At 44.2% G+C, this 17,478-nt stretch overlaps 2 protein-coding genes across 2 annotated transcripts in view; one reads left to right on the forward strand and one right to left on the reverse strand.

Moving 5' to 3' along the window:
- LOC117422258 (ribosome quality control complex subunit NEMF-like) overlaps window positions 1–4,490 on the reverse strand; it is a 41,457-nt gene extending 36,967 nt beyond the window's left edge. The window contains exons 1-8 of the mRNA XM_058992075.1: window positions 4,295–4,490; window positions 3,876–3,944; window positions 3,115–3,217; window positions 2,591–2,716; window positions 2,093–2,241; window positions 1,543–1,610; window positions 442–531; window positions 35–108 (exon numbers count right to left, since the gene is read on the reverse strand). Of these exons, the coding sequence (XP_058848058.1) occupies window positions 35–108; window positions 442–531; window positions 1,543–1,610; window positions 2,093–2,241; window positions 2,591–2,716; window positions 3,115–3,217; window positions 3,876–3,944; window positions 4,295–4,353 (738 nt within the window). The 5' untranslated portion in view covers window positions 4,354–4,490. The remainder of the gene's footprint in view (window positions 1–34; window positions 109–441; window positions 532–1,542; window positions 1,611–2,092; window positions 2,242–2,590; window positions 2,717–3,114; window positions 3,218–3,875; window positions 3,945–4,294) is intronic.
- A 3,399-nt stretch (window positions 4,491–7,889) lies between these two features.
- LOC117422692 (extracellular tyrosine-protein kinase PKDCC-like) lies at window positions 7,890–13,953 on the forward strand. Its single transcript, XM_034037953.3, has 7 exons — window positions 7,890–8,715; window positions 9,937–10,053; window positions 10,710–10,981; window positions 11,529–11,608; window positions 11,701–11,808; window positions 12,088–12,264; window positions 12,883–13,953. The coding sequence occupies exons 1-7, from the start codon at window positions 8,092–8,094 to the stop codon at window positions 12,984–12,986; spliced, it is 1,482 nt and encodes a 493-aa protein (XP_033893844.3). The 5' UTR covers window positions 7,890–8,091; the 3' UTR covers window positions 12,987–13,953.
- Window positions 13,954–17,478: the final 3,525 nt, after the last annotated feature.

Consider the following 17,478-nt stretch of genomic DNA (forward strand, 5'->3'; position numbering starts at 1 on the left):
CTTGGAGCAAACATTGCAGAGCAGGAGCCAGTACCTTTCCTTGAAAGTCAGCAGTGCTCTCCATGAACTCCTCTGCCTTCTGCAGAGCAGCCAGTACCTTCCGCCCCTCTGAAACACAAAACCCCGTCTTCAATCAGAGGTGCGCTTGCTGCATGCGGTTTGTGTTTTCATTGATTCTCACTGAAGTGTTTCTGTTTAGTTCTAGTGTTCTAGAGTATACATCCCCTTATAGAAAGTTTACCATGATGTCTTTGCATTTCTTTTTCTTGGTTATACTGTGCATTTACCATCGTTTACCCTGGTTTGTCATGTTTAGTAAAAAGCTTTACCATACCTTGCTATTCTTTACCATGCTTTATTACGCTTTACTATGCATTTATTGTAAAAAAAACAAAACGTTTATAAATTACAGATGATCAAAACAGACAACACATGCATTACCTTGAGAGATGTCAAACTGGGCATCTATCTTGACAAAGCCAGAGAACCCAGCTCCAATCAGGCAGTGTTCAATTAAAGTGGAGCCGTACGCTGAAAACCAGAAAAATGGAAATAAAACCATCAATTCACCAATATCACATTTCAAACATACTGTATCGCTTCACCACTGCAATAGCTCTGTGTTAACCCTTCATCGTCACTTCACCACTGCAATAGCTCTGTGTTAACCCTTCATCGTCACTTCACCACTGCAATAGCTCTGTGTTAACCCTTCATCGTCACTTCACCACTGCAATAGCTCTGTGTTAACCCTTCATCGTCACTTCACCACTGCAATAGCTCTGTGTTAACCCTTCATCGTCACTTCACCACTGCAATAGCTCTGTGTTAACCCTTCATCATCACTTCACCACTGCAATAGCTCTGTGTTAACCCTTCATCGTCACTTCACCACTGCAATAGCTCTGTGTTAACCCTTCACCGTCGCTTCACCACTGCAATAGCTCTGTGTTAACCCTTCATCGTCACTTTGCACAAGTCCCTGCACCCATATAAGTCAGCATAGGGTTTAGAACATTATTATTATTATTAATTTATTTAGCAGACGCCTTTATCCAAGGCGAAGTACAGAGACTAAGGTGTGTGAACTATGCATCAGCTGCAGAGTCACTTACAACTATGTCTCACCCGAAAGACGGAGCACAAGGAGGTTAAGTGACTTGCTCAGGGTCACACAATGAGTCAGTGGCTGAGGTGGGATTTGAACCGGGGACCTCCTGGTTACAAGCCCTTTTCTTTAACCACTGGACCACACAGACCACACAGAACATGCAATACCTCTACTAACAGTACTGTATAATGAATCATGGGTCCCCCAAATACCTGCTGTGTGGGATTTATAATGATAACACTAACACTGATTGAAATGGATGCGTGCAATGACAATGATATCCTGTACAGGACTCCTGTTTAAAGAAACAGATCATTCTTTTAAAGCTGTGGGTTAACATTGGATTCACTGTCCAGCCTACCAACCACATTCATCAAGAAATACTAGAGCTTCTCTGTATCCTCAAAAACAACCAGGCACAGCAAACTCACGAAGATGTGGATTAAGGATCCTCTTGAGCTGTTCACCCTGCGGTGCATTCGACAATATTTCTGTAAGCCTTGAAAAAAACATAAGAGAGAGAAATCCTAATTACTGTCATGATCTTTTCATTATTCAGAGCCTCCGAGTAACAGCAGTGGTATGACCTTGTGACTCTCTCAGTCTACTGCCAAATGGGACTTCGTGCCAAACAGGTACTTATATTATTTTCATTATCAGTCTATGCACTTTCAGTAAGTTTGAAAAAAATAAAAAAGTGTGTTAGAAAAATGCACTGGAATTTGAGTTGTAATTATAGAGCACAATAGCACAATAATAAGCATGGCAACGGCACTTTATAAAAATCATTCTTTAAATGTTTTTGCTTTTTGCACAGTTAAACCCAGACAGTCTTTCTCTGAAAGTATGAAATCTGGATGTCAGAACTAAAACGGAGCGATTCCCTTTAAATCAAGAGCTAAAGACGTGGAAGAGAATCCTCCAGACTGAACAAGCAGCGCGTGAATCCCCTGAATAACAGCTGCTTCCAAACAACAATACCTCCCCAGGCTCATCAGAGGCTGGGCTGCTTTGGCGTTTTCCACAGGGTAGCGCTCCCTCACAGCAATCTTCACGTCTTCTGCCTCTGCTGTTCGAAACCTCAGCAGGTTCAGAATGGTGTACTCGTGGTCTGTGAGAACGATATTCCCCTGCAAACACACCCAACGACAACACGTCACTCCAGCACGCTGACGGCACAGACAATCCTGCCAGTCTCAGGGTTACCGCATGAATCCACGTGCACTCGGACAGTATGGGACAGGTCAGGCTTTTCAACTCGCATTGCAATGCATTCTGGTGTACCTGTCTCAGGTGCCTTTCACAGCAGGACTCCACTTACCAGAATGCACTGGGGTGTGAATTGAACAGCCTGAACTGTCCTTCTGTACATGGAGTCACGTGGTCACCCTAGCCAATCTGAAATGTGCAGTCCTAGGAAGTTGCAGGCTATTACTTGCAGACTGATTGCATTGATGGTTCAGGCTTGCAGAGTCTCACCCTGTCGTACAGCTCAACAATCAGGTGATAGGCAGCTTCGTCTGAGCCGAACTGAAAGTCAACGATGCGGTCGACTCCCAGCTGCTTCACACACACTAGCCGGCGGGACTTCAGGTGCTTGCGGCACTACGAAGAAAATATCAGAATAAAACAGAGAAAATATCTGGGAAGCTCACAGAGAGGTCCTGCAGCGAGCACAACTCTCACCTGGCTTCAGTCAGAACGGCACATGCATTGGAATTAGGGAGACCACATGGCTCCGTGTTCAGAGTCTGGGGCAGCTCAGGGTATTCCGGTTCCACCGCACTGCATTCTGCTACGTTTTACCTGTGGCTTGTCTTATTTGTTGAAGAGAAACAGGACTATACCGAGCAGAATGCGTTGGAATGGGTGTGAGGAACCCTGAACTGTCCCGGTGAACATGGTCATGTGGTCACCCTAACTGTAATAAATACGCAAGCCAGAACTGATCTCCAACAGCACGTGAACAAACAAACATCTTATCAGACGAATCTTCAGTTTACTTTCATGGCAAAGCCTGAAGGCATCATGTTCTTGGGCCATTCGAACTCTGTCGTGTGAATCCTGATCCCAGACTCAAGCAGAAGAACAGCTTTGGAGTCCGGCCTGCAAATCAAACACACCAACATGGGGGTCAACATGATCTTCCTCTGTTATGCAAATACAGATAGACAGAGTATTTTATTTTGAACATCTACCATGTGTCAATGTTATTATTATTATTATTAGTATGATGTTGTTGTTGTACTTGAGTCAAGTCTCATTATTGACCTCTAAAATGTTATCAAAATGGAATTAAAAAAGAAGTCTGAAATAAAACATTCCTTGAAAGAGCAAAACAGTCCTTCAAGTTTTGTGATGAAGGCCTGCAAAGTCCAAAAAGGTCCAAATGGTAGAACAGGAATGGAAGTCTGTAAATAACACCACTCCCATCTCCCAGCCTGAACCATTCTCGGTTTCACTGTGCGTTTAGACACATGTTAGAGCCAGCAAGCTCAGACGTGTACGATCCAGCTCACAGTAAAGCCTGAAGGAGCTCCCGTTGCTCTAGACTGCGGGTTACATCCCTGGATCTCGGTGGTGTTGTGAAGGTGTTATCCATGCAGTCTGCAGGACTCAGGGAGTGGGGCTGTGAGCGTGTCTGTTCACAACCCCACTCCCTGAATCTCGTTCATTACAGTACACCGCGACGCTGGACTCTAACACATATATACAGTGGCCTGGCTAGTCCAGGTCGTAATGTCGCGATAAACTCAACACTTACTTTTGCAGTCGGATGAGGTAAGTCTTGGTGTCTATATCGTAGACGTTGTTCACTCTCATTCCAAGCAAGCTGTGAAAACCGGTCAAAAGAATTTACAGCAAACACAGTCACAGACATTGTGTGAAAGCATTACACTGCAGCAGTATAATTTAAAAATAAGGGTGCCGAACACATAAATATTAAACCGATTACAAATATCTGATTATAGTCTGATTAAGGCGACGGGACAGAAATGCTGTTGGGATAATGCGAAACTGGATTAGCAATGGCAATGGCAGCAGCATTTATAAAATGTATTACACACACGCCTCTCCTGCACCACACGCACGGACAGCGTGCCCCTAACTTTAAAATCACCTGCCGGGTAAGCGGGGTGCGGGGTGCGGGCTGTCACAACACTGATCTGCAGGGTCAATTACCTGCTACTGAGCTCCGCAATGACAGCTCTGATATCCACGGTGTTGAATCTTGACTTCATGGTGACGGTAATAACACATCCAGTTAATTCAGACACATCACAGCTTCACAGGGTCAGTGTTTCAAACCTCGGACTGGCCAACGTAATGTAAGGATCAGCACGCAGGCGCGTCGGGCTACGGAAAGCCTGCTGTTCTTCTTCTTCTTCTGATATAGGGCGCATTCCATCGATTATTTCAGATGATTAGCGCCCTCTATCTGTAGTCCCTTGTCTGTCTGTTTTACTTTATCTTTCTGTCATCTTTATTTATTATAACGTCCCTTCTTTTACTGTTTCCTTTATATATTTTTTCAGTATCCTTTCTCTATTCAGTCTTCCGTCCTCTTTCCCTTTTCCCAGCAAATTCTTTCTATTGACTTCATGTACCTCCATTTCTCTCAGCCGCCTCTCCATTTTCCTTCTCTGCTCCTCATATTTCTCACACTTTAATTAATAATGTTCTACTGTTTCAGCTACTTTACATTTTTCACACTTTCCATCTTCATGTTTCCCCAGTCTTAATAGATGTCCATTTAAAGAACTCTGTCCGATCCTTAACCTATCCAACACTCTTTCCTCTTTCCTTCCCAACTCTTTGTTTACCCAGCTGTTGTTCACCTCTTTCTGGATATTATGATAAAACCTTCCTTTTATGCTTCCATCCCATCTCTCCTGCCATTCTTTTACTATCATTTTTTTTCACATAGCCTCCCATTTCCTGCGATCCCAGAGGAATCACCACATCAATTTCCTCTCTTTTTAACCCATTTTTTGCTGCCAGATCTACCATTTCGTTGCCCAGAATGCCAGAGTGACCAGGAATCCAAACTAAAATCACTTCGATCCCCATTATTGTGCATTCCTTATACTGTTGCATTATTTCAACCATGATGTCTCTTCTAGCACTAAACTCCCCTTTTAATGCAATAAGACCACTTAATAAGCCTGCTGTTCTTCCTTTCTCCGCGTTTTTAAATGACCGAAATCATTATAGTGTAGCTCCATCGCCTTCGCGCTAGGGGGCGGAATTGTACACTTCTGACGTCACCGCTTCGCTGGATTTGCGTTTAAAGTGCCGCCTCGCTTCTCGCCGGGCGCGGTGGCGTGCGCCTGTAATCCACGCTGCTCGGGAGGCTGAGGCTGGCGGATCGCTTGAGCTCGGGAGCGCTGGGCTGCAGTGAGCTGTGCCGATCCGGTGTCCGCACTAAGAGCGGTATCGACATGGTGCTCTCGGGGGAGCCCGGGTCCTCCAGGTCGCATAAAGAGGGGTGAACCGGCCCAGGTCGGGAACGGAGCAGGTCAAAGCCCCCGTGCCGCTCAGTAGTGGGATTGCGCCGGTGAATAGACACTGCAGCTCAGCCTGGGCAACATAGCGAAACACAGTCTTCTTTTGTTTGTTATTTTTCTTTCCTATTTACAAACATTTTTTTTTTATATAGATAAATATTAGTTAATAGAAAAAGCTGTATTTAAAATGCGTGTGAAAAGAGAATATGTATTTAAAACAGAACAATGCTGCCTGGAAACCAGTAGAGGTCGCTGTTGAGTTTCAAGATTGTTTAGCTACATTGCACTTTTTGTTTTTGGTGATTTAATTTTGAATGATCTGTCAGCTGAGACACGTGTTGTTTTTACCTGGGGCGCCACACAAAGAACACTGTGGTGGATGTACCACTAGACGTCGCTGTTTGCCTAACAATTCGGTCTTGTGTTTGTTACCTGCATAGAGCTAAGTGCAAAATCTATACTGTTCTAATAATAATAATAATAATAATAATAATAATAATAATTTCAACTTCAATGTTCATCAATTCATTTTGAAGTGTGTATATTGTTAGATGCGTTCATTAAGTTCCGAATCATTAACTAACATACTTGCATTTGAAATCAGAATAGCGTTTATTCCAATTCTTACACTTGAAAGTCTTAGTAGTCAGTCCTGTCTTACACGTCACTTTAAATGCACTGTCTTACACGTCACTTTAAATACACTGTCTTACACGTCACTTTAAATGCACTGTCTTACACGTCACTTTAAATGCACTGTCTTACACGTCACTTTAAATGCACTGTCTTACACGTCACTTTAAATGCACTGTGTTACACGTCACTTTAAATGCACTGTCTTACACTTCACTTTAAATACACTGTGTTACACGTCACTTTAAATGCACTGTCTTACACGTCACTTTAAATGCACTGTGTTACAGGTCACTTTAAATGCACTGTCTTACACGTCACTTTAAATACACTGTCTTACACTTCACTTTAAATACACTGTCTTACACGTCACTTTAAATGCACTGTCTTACACTTCACTTTAAATGCACTGTGTTACACGTCACTTTAAATGCATTTTTTGTAATATGCTGTCTGGACCTAACAAAGTGTCCCTATGCTTTGCCACGCTGTCCCTATGCTTTACGCCTTGTCATGCCTTTACTAGGCGACACTTTTAGAAGGGACACCGTTTATAACATACGTGTAATATACAGCGACACAGACGTCATGTCACCCCTTGAAACATGTTTGCCATTGTGCAGCTACGTGAGGCAAACGGACCCTTTCCTGCTCTGAAGCGTATACACTGCTTTCAAATCTTTACCGTACTGCAAAGAGAACTCGTTTTTGTAGTGTAATTATCACCAGATAATCTCAAGAAGAGAATTAGCATACGTGTCTCCAGTGGTTTGGGCGTTCTGTGAATTCAATTGTCACCCTTTTAATCTTAACCCATTACGGTGCGATGCAAGAAAGGGCATTTAGGGCAGCACCCCCCGGCTCGAGCGATTGTCTCGTGAACGGGGCTGCTGTTGAGCATTGATGAGTTTTATGCAAAGTGATATATGCAACAGAAAAGAGCGACACATTCTCTATTGACTACACATTGCATTGAGCTTAATGTAATGAGGACACTGTATTTACAGTGCGGCTCAGCTTGTGTTAAACTCACCTTAAACCACACTCGAACTACAAACATTGCAGTCCGCAACCGCATAGTTCTGTTTTATTATATAATGATATAGGAGATGTATATTACTAAAGGGATAATGGTGACGGTTCGCATGATCTATTTAAAATGCAGGTTCGCTTTACCAGACTGCAACATCAGGCAATGCCACCGGCACGCGTCCTGTGCCGTGTTCGGTGCTAATCGGCCTGGAATCCGTCTGTTTTACGAACTCACCTTGGTGAGAACAGACTCATAAAACCAAGATAATAAATCACTCAGTAAGTGCCTGCTCGTTCAAATAACACCGCCCCGCTAAACGCCCAGTTCAGCGCAATGATTTCTATCTATCCTGCAGTCTTGTACGATACATTTATTTATATGTATTTATTTATAACCTTTGTTTACTGGTCTTGCGTAGCGTGGTGTCAAAAGAAAAACGAAATGTGTTCAAGTTAGACCAAAAAGCAGGCTGCCCTGGATCGCTCGTGTCTATGCGCTCACAGTTCTGCGTGGTTAATGCAACTGCAAAATTAACAAAATCCAGTCGCCGGGGGGTGGACGGCTCCATCCTTGTAATGGAAATCGCTATGAGAAGGTGTGGTTTAGCGTGGAGTTCATTGAAGAGACCCGCCCGTTTGTAGGGCGTGTTAGTGAATGGCTCCACGGATGGTATACATGCGAGTCTCCTGACACGGGGCTCAGCTGCAGCCGCTCGCAGAACAGGCGTGTACTGTTACAGCCAGAGTGCAGTGAAAACATCTGCACCCGCTCGGGACAGTATTATTAATAACAACACACTCCTCGCAATGCAGCACAGCCTAAGCATCGCTCTGACCTCCGCAGCACTTACCGTCCTCGTCTTCCTTCTCGCCGCCAAGGTTTCCATGGATAACGGATATGTGCGTTTACGTGAGAGGGATTTTAACAATGGAAAATTCAACTCCGTCGGGGTCTCGCAGCGTAATGCCTTACTGAGTGAAATCAAGGAGAGGCACAGGGGACTCCTGCGGTACTATACTGGCTCCGCCTGGGGCTTTTCATTGACATACCGAAAGGGACCGGCGGGTCGCGGCTTGGGGCTGGAAGACGATACCTTTTCAAGGACCCTTGAGAAGATAGACGAGGTGCATGTGAAAGTCCTCAGCACAGGAGCCGTCAGAGCTGCTGCTGCTGCTGCTGCCGGATGCGAGGAGCTGCGCTCCATGAGTCACTTTGAGTTCCTCGGATCGGGCTACACAAAGCTTGTATTAAAAGGGGTTTTACCAAACGGCACGGCCGTGGCGCTGAAATCCGTGAACCCACAAGGGGTTGACATGAAGCGCTGCGTGGAGGGGTTTGGAGACGTGGAGGGCTGCTACAGACTGGTGTCCTACAAACTCATCAAAGAGATTGTGCTGTTGCAAAGACTGCAGCACCCTAATGTCGTCAAGGTAAGGTCTGCAGTGTGGAGTAGTGGTTAGGGCTCTGGACTCTTGACCGGAGGGTTGTGGGTTTAATCCCCAGTGGGGGACACTGCTGTTGTACCCTTGAGCAAGGTACTTTACCTAGATTGCTCCAGTAAAAACCCAACTGTATAAATGGGTAATTGTATGTAAAATAATGTGATATCTGTATAATGTGAAATAATGTGATATCTTGTAACAATTGTAAGTCGCCCTGGATAAGGGCGTCTGCTAAGAAATAAATAATAATAAGTAACGGAGACTGTGTCGGCTTCATCCGTGCACACAAGACTGAACTTTTCTGACAGATGTTAACCAGAGACCAAAACCATTTAGGAGTCGAATATACATCTCGCGAGTTTAAAAACACCTTTTTTTTAACACTTCCGAGTTCAATGTCATTCAGTGGGGCTGCGGGTCGACTGCACGATGGTAAAGATGTCACAAAGTGACAATTAAGTGTCAAAGGGTGTCTGACATCATAGGCTCCGAACAGTGGCTTTACAAAACAATTATTATTGTTGTTATTGTTTTTTGTTCAAGGTGTTTTATTTTTTATATTAAAGACGTTATTTAATTTAAGACTGTATTTCTATATTGAAATGTTATTAACGAATCCTGCCCGATTGAATTAGCGCCACAGCTCCTGCTTAACAACACTCACACCAGGCACACAAAGACAGTGAGCAAAGTAAATAACAGAAGCGCATTCATTTAAAAACAAGAAACCCGTAAACACGCTGTGTATCTTTGCACTTTTTAAATTGCTTTTCATCGCATTGCTTGAATGGCAACTTTAAATGAACTAGACACTAATATAAATAACATAGCAGAATACCAGGATGGCTTTGTTCCACGCATACGCCCTCCTTTTCACACACAGTACTGCATTACTGCAGTGTGGCGCTGCGCATGTTGACAAGACGCGCATATAGCAAGAAGACTTTGATCACCTCAAAACTACATTTCAAACTTTGATAAAATGCAACAAACTCTGCCATCCACACAGGGACACTTAAGGAGACGTGTGGCATTGCTGTATGTCACCACTAATATTTATAGCATCCTGCTAATGCCATGGGGATAGATGAATACTGTGAAATGTCTATACTCTTAGCTATAGCAGTACTGTGGTTTTGGTTTATTCTAGTTTACAAAGGCATGTGCTGAGACTGAGCTTCTCTGTTTCTCCTCCTCTCCCTCTCACAGCTCCAAGGCCATTGCTATACGAGTGACCCGGGGGTGAGGGTCAGCGCAGTGCTGGAGTTGGGCTCCCCACTGGAGATGATTCAGCTCCTGCAGACCCCCTGGGAAGAGCGCTTTCGGGTAAGACAGCAGAGACAGGGGTTCAATCAGCAGCCACGGGCTCCCCACTGAGCAGACCTGGGGGCTGGAGCATCAGAGCCTGCAAAGGGACTAGTCCTGGGGGGTGGGGCTGGAGCATTAGAGCCTGCAAAAGGACTAGTCCTGCTGCAGCACGCAGAACACTGGCAGGACAATCCTGGTTTTTTCATACCAGCTTGTAAGCTTTGTAAATCTTTATTTTATTATGTGTAAAGGCTACACGCAATGGCAGGTGTGTGTGTGTGTGTGTGTGCGTGCGTGCGTGCGTGCGTGCGTGCATGTGTGTGTGTCTGTGCGTGTGTGCGTGCGTGCGTGTGTGTGTGTGTGTGAAAGGGTTGAATTCACGCTGCAGACTGGAATACAGCATAATGCTGGCAGCACTACGGGGGCCATGCTCTGAGGGTCTGGCTGCATGTTGCCAAGTGTCACTGCCTGCTCTGCAGGATGAGCAAGCAGATATAAATCAATGGGATACAATTAAAAGTGTATGCCTGTGTATGGGTGTAGCACCAGTACCACTGCACTGCTATGTATCCAGTATGAGATTGCTGTGGCACGCCTATCATCAGTGCACCATTGTTGTTCAATGTAGTGTTGCTGTTTCTAACAGAGGTCTCTTTCTGTGCTTCTTGCTCCAGGTCTGCATGAGTCTGGTTAAGCTGCTCCACTACCTGGCCAGCTCTCCCCTTGGCTCGGTGTGTCTCCTGGATTTCCAGCCTCGTCAGTTTGTCGTGGTGGACGGGGAGCTGAAGCTGAGCGATATCGACGATGCCGTGGCGGGGGAGCTGTCCTGCAGGGAGGACAGCGACTGCACGCTCCAGTTTCCCACCAGGAACTTCAGCTCCCCCTGCTCCGCGGACGGACAGTGCAGAGGGCTGAACGAGAAGAGGAACCTTTATAATGCGTTCAGGTACAGAGAACCACTGCACCATGCACACAGCTCCCTTTTAAAACCTGAATCAGAACCACTGCATTATGCACACAGCTCCCTTTTAAAACCTGAATCAGAACCACTGCACCATGCACACTGCTCCCTTTTAAAACCTGAATCAGAACCACTGCACCATGCACACTGCTCCCTTTTAAAACCTGAATCAGAACCACTGCACCATGCACACAGCTCCCTTTTAAAACCTGAATCAGAACCACTGCACCATGCACACAGCTCCCTTTTAAAAAGCACTGTGACCAATACATTTCCTCAGCAACCTGTAGCAGGAGATACAGGTTGGGTTAAAATAGTTGGGGTGAAAGGATTAAATGGTAGAACACAGAATGGCCTTCAGCAAAGGAACTGAATTACATTGAACACAAAAGCAGTATACAGTGCTTGAATAATTCCCTAGTCACTGTATGTGATACAGTACGCAGGTCTATCCCTTATTGCAGAGCTGTGAATCTGTGTTGTTTCATTGCTGTGGCTGCTTGTGGTTGATTCCTGGCTCTTTATGTTTCAGATATTTCTTCACATATCTGCTGCCACACCGTGCACCCCCCACGCTGCAGACCCTTCTGGATGGGATTATGAATTCCACAGGTAAGAAGCAGCACAGTCTCCAACCTCTTTCATCCTCCACAAGTGAAGCGTGGATTAAACAGCTAACTGCTCTGTGTCTTCTATTCCTCAAGGGGACCTGAGCAGTGGGATAAACAAGACGCTGGAAGCATTTCAAGAGATTTTGCATTTGTACAAGTCTGGGCAATATTTGCAAAACGTGTCGTCTTCCTTATTAAAAGGTAAACATTTGAAACATTTTTTTGCACATTGTGAGTCTCAGAAGTGCTGTTGTTTTTCCAGGGGTGTCTCTCAGCATTTTCCCAACACTTGAACAGATCTGCCCTCCAGTATGGAATGCAACACCATTGCAGTTATAGTGGCTGTTGCTAAGAATCTCTTTTCTCTAAGTTCCTAATTGCACCTTTGTCTTTGTTTGCATCAAACCGTGCATTGATTTGGTGCTAACATTGCACCGCACATACTGGATTGTAAAAGTGCTTCTGTCCTGCGTCTTCCAGATTACGTATTATTAAAGGGATTTAGAACGAAGGAAAGCAACGACTACAAATGCTGGCCGTCCTACAAGCAGCAGAGCTGTTTGCTGTCTGTTCACGACATGAAGGAGGCTGCAGGAATCTGTAACTCTCACTCCCAGTGCCAGGGCTTCACTGTGGATCAGCAGAGAACCTGGACAGGTAGGCTCAATACAGGTTACCTTGTCACACAAATCAATCCCTTCATCCAACCCTTGTACATGAGATGTAAAAGAAATTCCAACTTGGTAGTTGATAGCAAAGGATGCGCGCATGTGTGTGTGCGTGTGTGTGTGTGTGTGCGTGCATGTGTGCGTGTGTGTGTGCGCGTGTGTGTGCGTGTGTGTGTGTGTGCGTGTGTGTGTGTGCGTGCGTGTGTGTGCATGCGTGTGTGTGCATGCGTGTGTGTGCGTTGGTGTGTGTGTGTGCGTGTGCGTGTGCGCGTGTGTGTATACATACTGTTCTGTACTTTCCCAAACAATGCCTGGGGCTTTCGGAGGGTCTTTTGAAACTCATATCAGAGGATTTGGTTATTAAGTGTGAGTGCAATTATAATTCCTGAGGCTGCCACCCACTGAATTCAATCACTTACAGAATCACAACTGTTTAAAAAAAAAGAAAGAAAAAAAAAAAAGCTTTTGATAAGTGAAGCATAACTTTAATCTCAAAGAACTCAAAGGCGTATTTCACTTTTGAACATATTTTTGGATCATAGCGTAGACTTAATTGCATTTGTGCATCTAAGTGATTAAGTTTAATTGAGCTCTTTTATTCCTGCAGGGCGGAGCCTCGCGTCATTCAGAAGTGGTTTCAGTGATCTGATCCCAGATGTTAACTCTGCTATCTATGTGAAGAAGGGTGCTGGCTTCAGGGCAACGACATGAAGAAGAAACGAGATCACAAGGGGAAGGGAAAACAAACGGAAAGGAATGTTTGAAGGAAATGAATATGATATATTTCTATGATGTGTGTTTTTGTTTTTTGCACTGGGGTTGTTTGATCTGTGTGTGTCAGCCTACCATATCTTTGTTCAGATTTGTTTTGCTGTTTTATTTTTGTGGTGTTGTGATACATTCCTTTCTTCAAGGCTGCTTTCACAGAAGTCAGAGGCATTCCTAGAACTGACCCCACCCTGCATCTCATACAGTTGTGCTTTTGATAATGCAGCATCCACTGTGCTGCGGTGCCTTGTTGTGAAGCAGCAGAGCATGAAGCTGCAACACAAGGGGTTCTTTAGTGCACTGAACCCTGACTCTGCGTGTCGGACACTTGAAATAGCTGATCTCAGAAAACAGCCAATCCGGAATGGGGCTGGGGGCTCGCTAGCAGAACCTTTGCTCTGTGCAGCTGCTGGCAAATAGCAGCCAAACCAAAACAAATCAGCTGCTAGCAAAACCACTGTGGTGTGGACTTGGCTTTAACCTCTTGGAAGTGGAAATCACAACATAAGACAGGTTAATGCAAGCAGACATCTCTGCACCAGAGTGTGTTAAAGGCAATGTGCACGTGTCTATAGGGGCTGCTTCAGGATCCTCTTCCAGCTTACAGAAGTCTGTCTTTGTTACCTGTGTGATTGTATTGACTCTGTATTGGGCTTGTGAGCTGCTGTAGAAAGTGGCAGGACCAGAAGATGAGTCTGAATCAGTTTGAACATGCTGACTGATGTGAGAACTACGTCATGATATTTGTAACATGTATTTGATTGTGTTTGAATCGTGAGACCATGCCCTGTGGGTGTAATCTGACCTTATAGGTCGTGTTCATTCTTTCAAAGAAAGATCCCAAACAGTATTTATGAAACTGGAAATATATATAAATGTAAAATATTGTATAAAATAAAGAAATTCTGAAAGCTGCATACTTTTAAACTGTTTTCTTTTTACCCTGGATACAGCTGCAGGAGTCGTTGGTGTTGCAGCCACTGGAGCAAAAAGGATTGTTTTTTTCACATTCTAGTGTTCATTTTTTGTCGGTTTGTTTGATCCATATTTATTAGTTCCATCAGAACTAGGCATACAGACTAGATATTTATATACAAAAAAGAATGTTCAACTGCAGTGTAAAATGAGTATTCAAAAAAACTTCAAAAAAGATAATCGATGAATGTATACTGTGTGTACATTCTGTAACTAAAAGTGTGTATGTATCTGTATGTGTGCGTGTGTGCGTCTCTGTGTATATCTGTGTGTGTGTATGTATGTGTGTATGTATGTGTGTATGAACCCACCCAAGTATATAGTTTTGAAAACATGGCCGTTTGATGCACAAATATAAAGAGTGCAGGTCAGTCCTGAAAGAGAGGAATGCATGCAAATTATCACCTGTGGGGTCATTATATCTTAATTATTACATATAAATACCCTCCAAATTGTGGCCTTTTGTTATGGAAGGTGGAAAGCCTGCCTCATTTCAGAAAACAGTCAGAACAATTAAAGTAAATCTCTTTTTAGCACGACAATGGGACGCCATCTGCCTTATAAGGCGATGCTATTCAGGTAATGTATTTGTGAGATAAATAGTCCTGAACGGCTAAGCCTCCCTGTGTTTGTGTGGGGGAGGAAAGGCATTGTCTCAGTGCTGGCCCACTGTGTCCTGTCTTCAGGGCTTCAGATAACTATGTTTTGATGTCAACAAGGGGGCAGGCTACATGGCACTGCATTAAGAAGAGCTGATGGTGACATTTCATGAGAAACTATGTACTTGATGAAGCTTTACACTGATGATGTCATAAAAAACCTCTTATTCCTGGTTAACAATCATAAAAAACACATTTGTAGATGTTTTATAAATCTTACTAAAGTGTGACTGAGTATCGTTCATATTACAAACGGAATAAGAAATGATCCCAGATATCCTCCCCTTGAAGACAACACTAACGAGCTAGATAACCTTTGAACCCTCAGCAGAGGCCTACGCTGATGAGATAAAGAGGCACAAGCCGTAGCGATGACATAGCCCTCTGCGAATGTGGCTACTGTTTTTCAGCGTTGCTAAGTATGCCTCTCTGCTCGGGCCGTCATTGTTTAAAAGTGTGCAGAACCCCGAAGACAAAGGGGCTGCTAGCTTTCAGGCAGAGGCATGCAGTCTGGTTTGGAAGAATCTGCAGGTACACTCCATGCCCTTGATGTGTGCTTTGAAAGCGCAGAGAAAGCGCTGTATTATTGACTGCAATGACAGAGGAGATCTATTGAACCATGAAAGAGAGCTGAGTGCGCCAGGTCATTCTCTTGAAGCGAGGGGGATCGTTTATCCCTTTGAAGAGGAGACATGATCCATCAGGCTCCACTACTGTGGAAGACAGGCTCAAGACTTCCATCAAAGATTGAAAGGCTGATAGCTGCTGAGAGGCTACTGTTCACTTCAGCAAGGGTAGCAGGTCTTGAAAATCCTCAGTCAACATGCTTTATTCTTTACTGGGCTCAGAAAGACGTTTCCAACACGGCTGTTCAACAGTCCATTACATTCCTGATCTTCCGTTTCTAAACACTAGGAATGCCCTTCGTTTGATGCTCTTTTTTTCTTCAAGCAGGAATAGGGAAAGCTGTCGGCATATTCTTGTGCTGTATCGCATGAGGGGTGCTGGTTAAAACACATCTTAATACCTTCATAAATTTGACTGCATGCAACAAAACGTTCCAAAAATAAAAGTGTATGGTTATATTTAAACAGAGGTTTTCCTGATGCATTCCTGGTCACAAGAGCTTCTTTGTCATGAAGGAGTCAGGTTGTGTATAGAATGCGTGCGTGTGTTTCTATGATGTGTGTGTATGTGTGTATCTATGTTGTGCATGTGTGTGTCTACGTTGTGCGTGTGTGTGTGTATCTATGTTGTGCATGTGTGTGTGTGTGTGTGTGTGTGTGTGTCAGGTCAATCTGTTATTGGTATAGCCCGGTTCAATTAGGCCAGTATTAAAATGAATACTGGAAACCTTTTGTATTTTGCAAAGCTGGGATGGGTCTCCTATACAACGCACGTGACCTCATCAGGTTTCCTCCTGGCCTCGAAGTGAGCTCAGAAGTTGGTGTAATTGAGACACGTCCACATTACAGCTGCAATTAACTCCTGCTTGTAAACGTGCTAACAAGCTGTCTTCAGACCCATTACTCAGAGACAACCAAACCAACCCCAGTCGCTCCGGGCTCCCACACAGGAAAACTGAGATTTCAGCTGCTTTCAAAAATTCCACCTTAGAGGTTTAGCATAGTAATAGTATCGCAGTGTGAGCATTGTAAAGAAACGTGTGGCATGGTAAATCATATTCATCAACATGGCAAACTAAGGTAAGCTATAGTAAATGCATTGTGTAACCATGGGAAAACTGCAAAAATACCACGCAAAAGTACAGCAGCAAACTTTTATAAACAAGGCTTGCTATTGATGTAACATGCACATCTAGTGTTTTTAAAATGCAGGACAGGGTTCAGCATGGTCACTCGTCAGAGCGCTGTAGGCAGCATGGTCACTCATCAGAGTGCTGTAGACAGCATGGTCACTCATCAGAGCGCTGTAGACAGCATGGTCACTCATCAGAGCGCTGTAGACAGCATGGTCACTCATCAGAGCGCTGTAGACAGCATGGTCACTCATCAGAGCGCTGAGGCAGCATGTCTTCATTTTTATTTGAATGTATTTGATTGCGTTTGTTTAAGCACTGAAAGTGTGTTTGGCTCCTGGCTTGACTCATGAAGCTGTATTTCACTCAGGGACGCTTCAGAAGAAGTGTTTAATGCATGTATTACACATAGCAAAATAAAGACTTGTGTACTGCATTAATGAAGATGGTAAAGTAGTTAAAGCAATCACTCAGAGCATTGTCTTCCCCTGTGTAATTAGGTTAATTGCTCTGTGAAATCATTACCTGGTTAGTAATAAATGTTTATTAGAATGGTAATCAAATAGCCACCTGGGAGACACTGCAACTGGGGTGCAAACGGCTCTCACCTCACGACTTCTTGTTTACAATAACAGATACAGGAGAACAATCCCTAGAAAAACTACATTCTGATGTTTAGTTTCCCATGCTTTCCCTCTGCATAACCCCTTTTTGTCCCAAAACCATGAGCAAACATGGCAAAGCCCTTTCGTGCCTTGTTTCTGCTGCACACGCTTTTCTACATGCACTTGTGAAAGAGGTTCAGACTTCAGAGCAAACCCAGGAACACACTGTGATTTTTCTGAGGTTAGTTTGAACTCCTCAGTCGAGGCTAGAAAGAAGGTGGAGCAGAATGGAACATGGGGGAGGCCTGGTCTGTGCAGACCGAGGGGAGTGAGTCTCTCAGTGCAAAGGCACCGGAAATCTCTTTAGTAAACACAGAGTTTCACTTCAAAGTGTCAGATGTCAGTGAGACCCCAGGGAAGCCTGCAGAAAGTTTACA

This window comes from Acipenser ruthenus, chromosome 18 (genome assembly GCF_902713425.1).
Source record: "Acipenser ruthenus chromosome 18, fAciRut3.2 maternal haplotype, whole genome shotgun sequence".
Lineage (NCBI taxonomy): Eukaryota > Metazoa > Chordata > Actinopteri > Acipenseriformes > Acipenseridae > Acipenser > Acipenser ruthenus.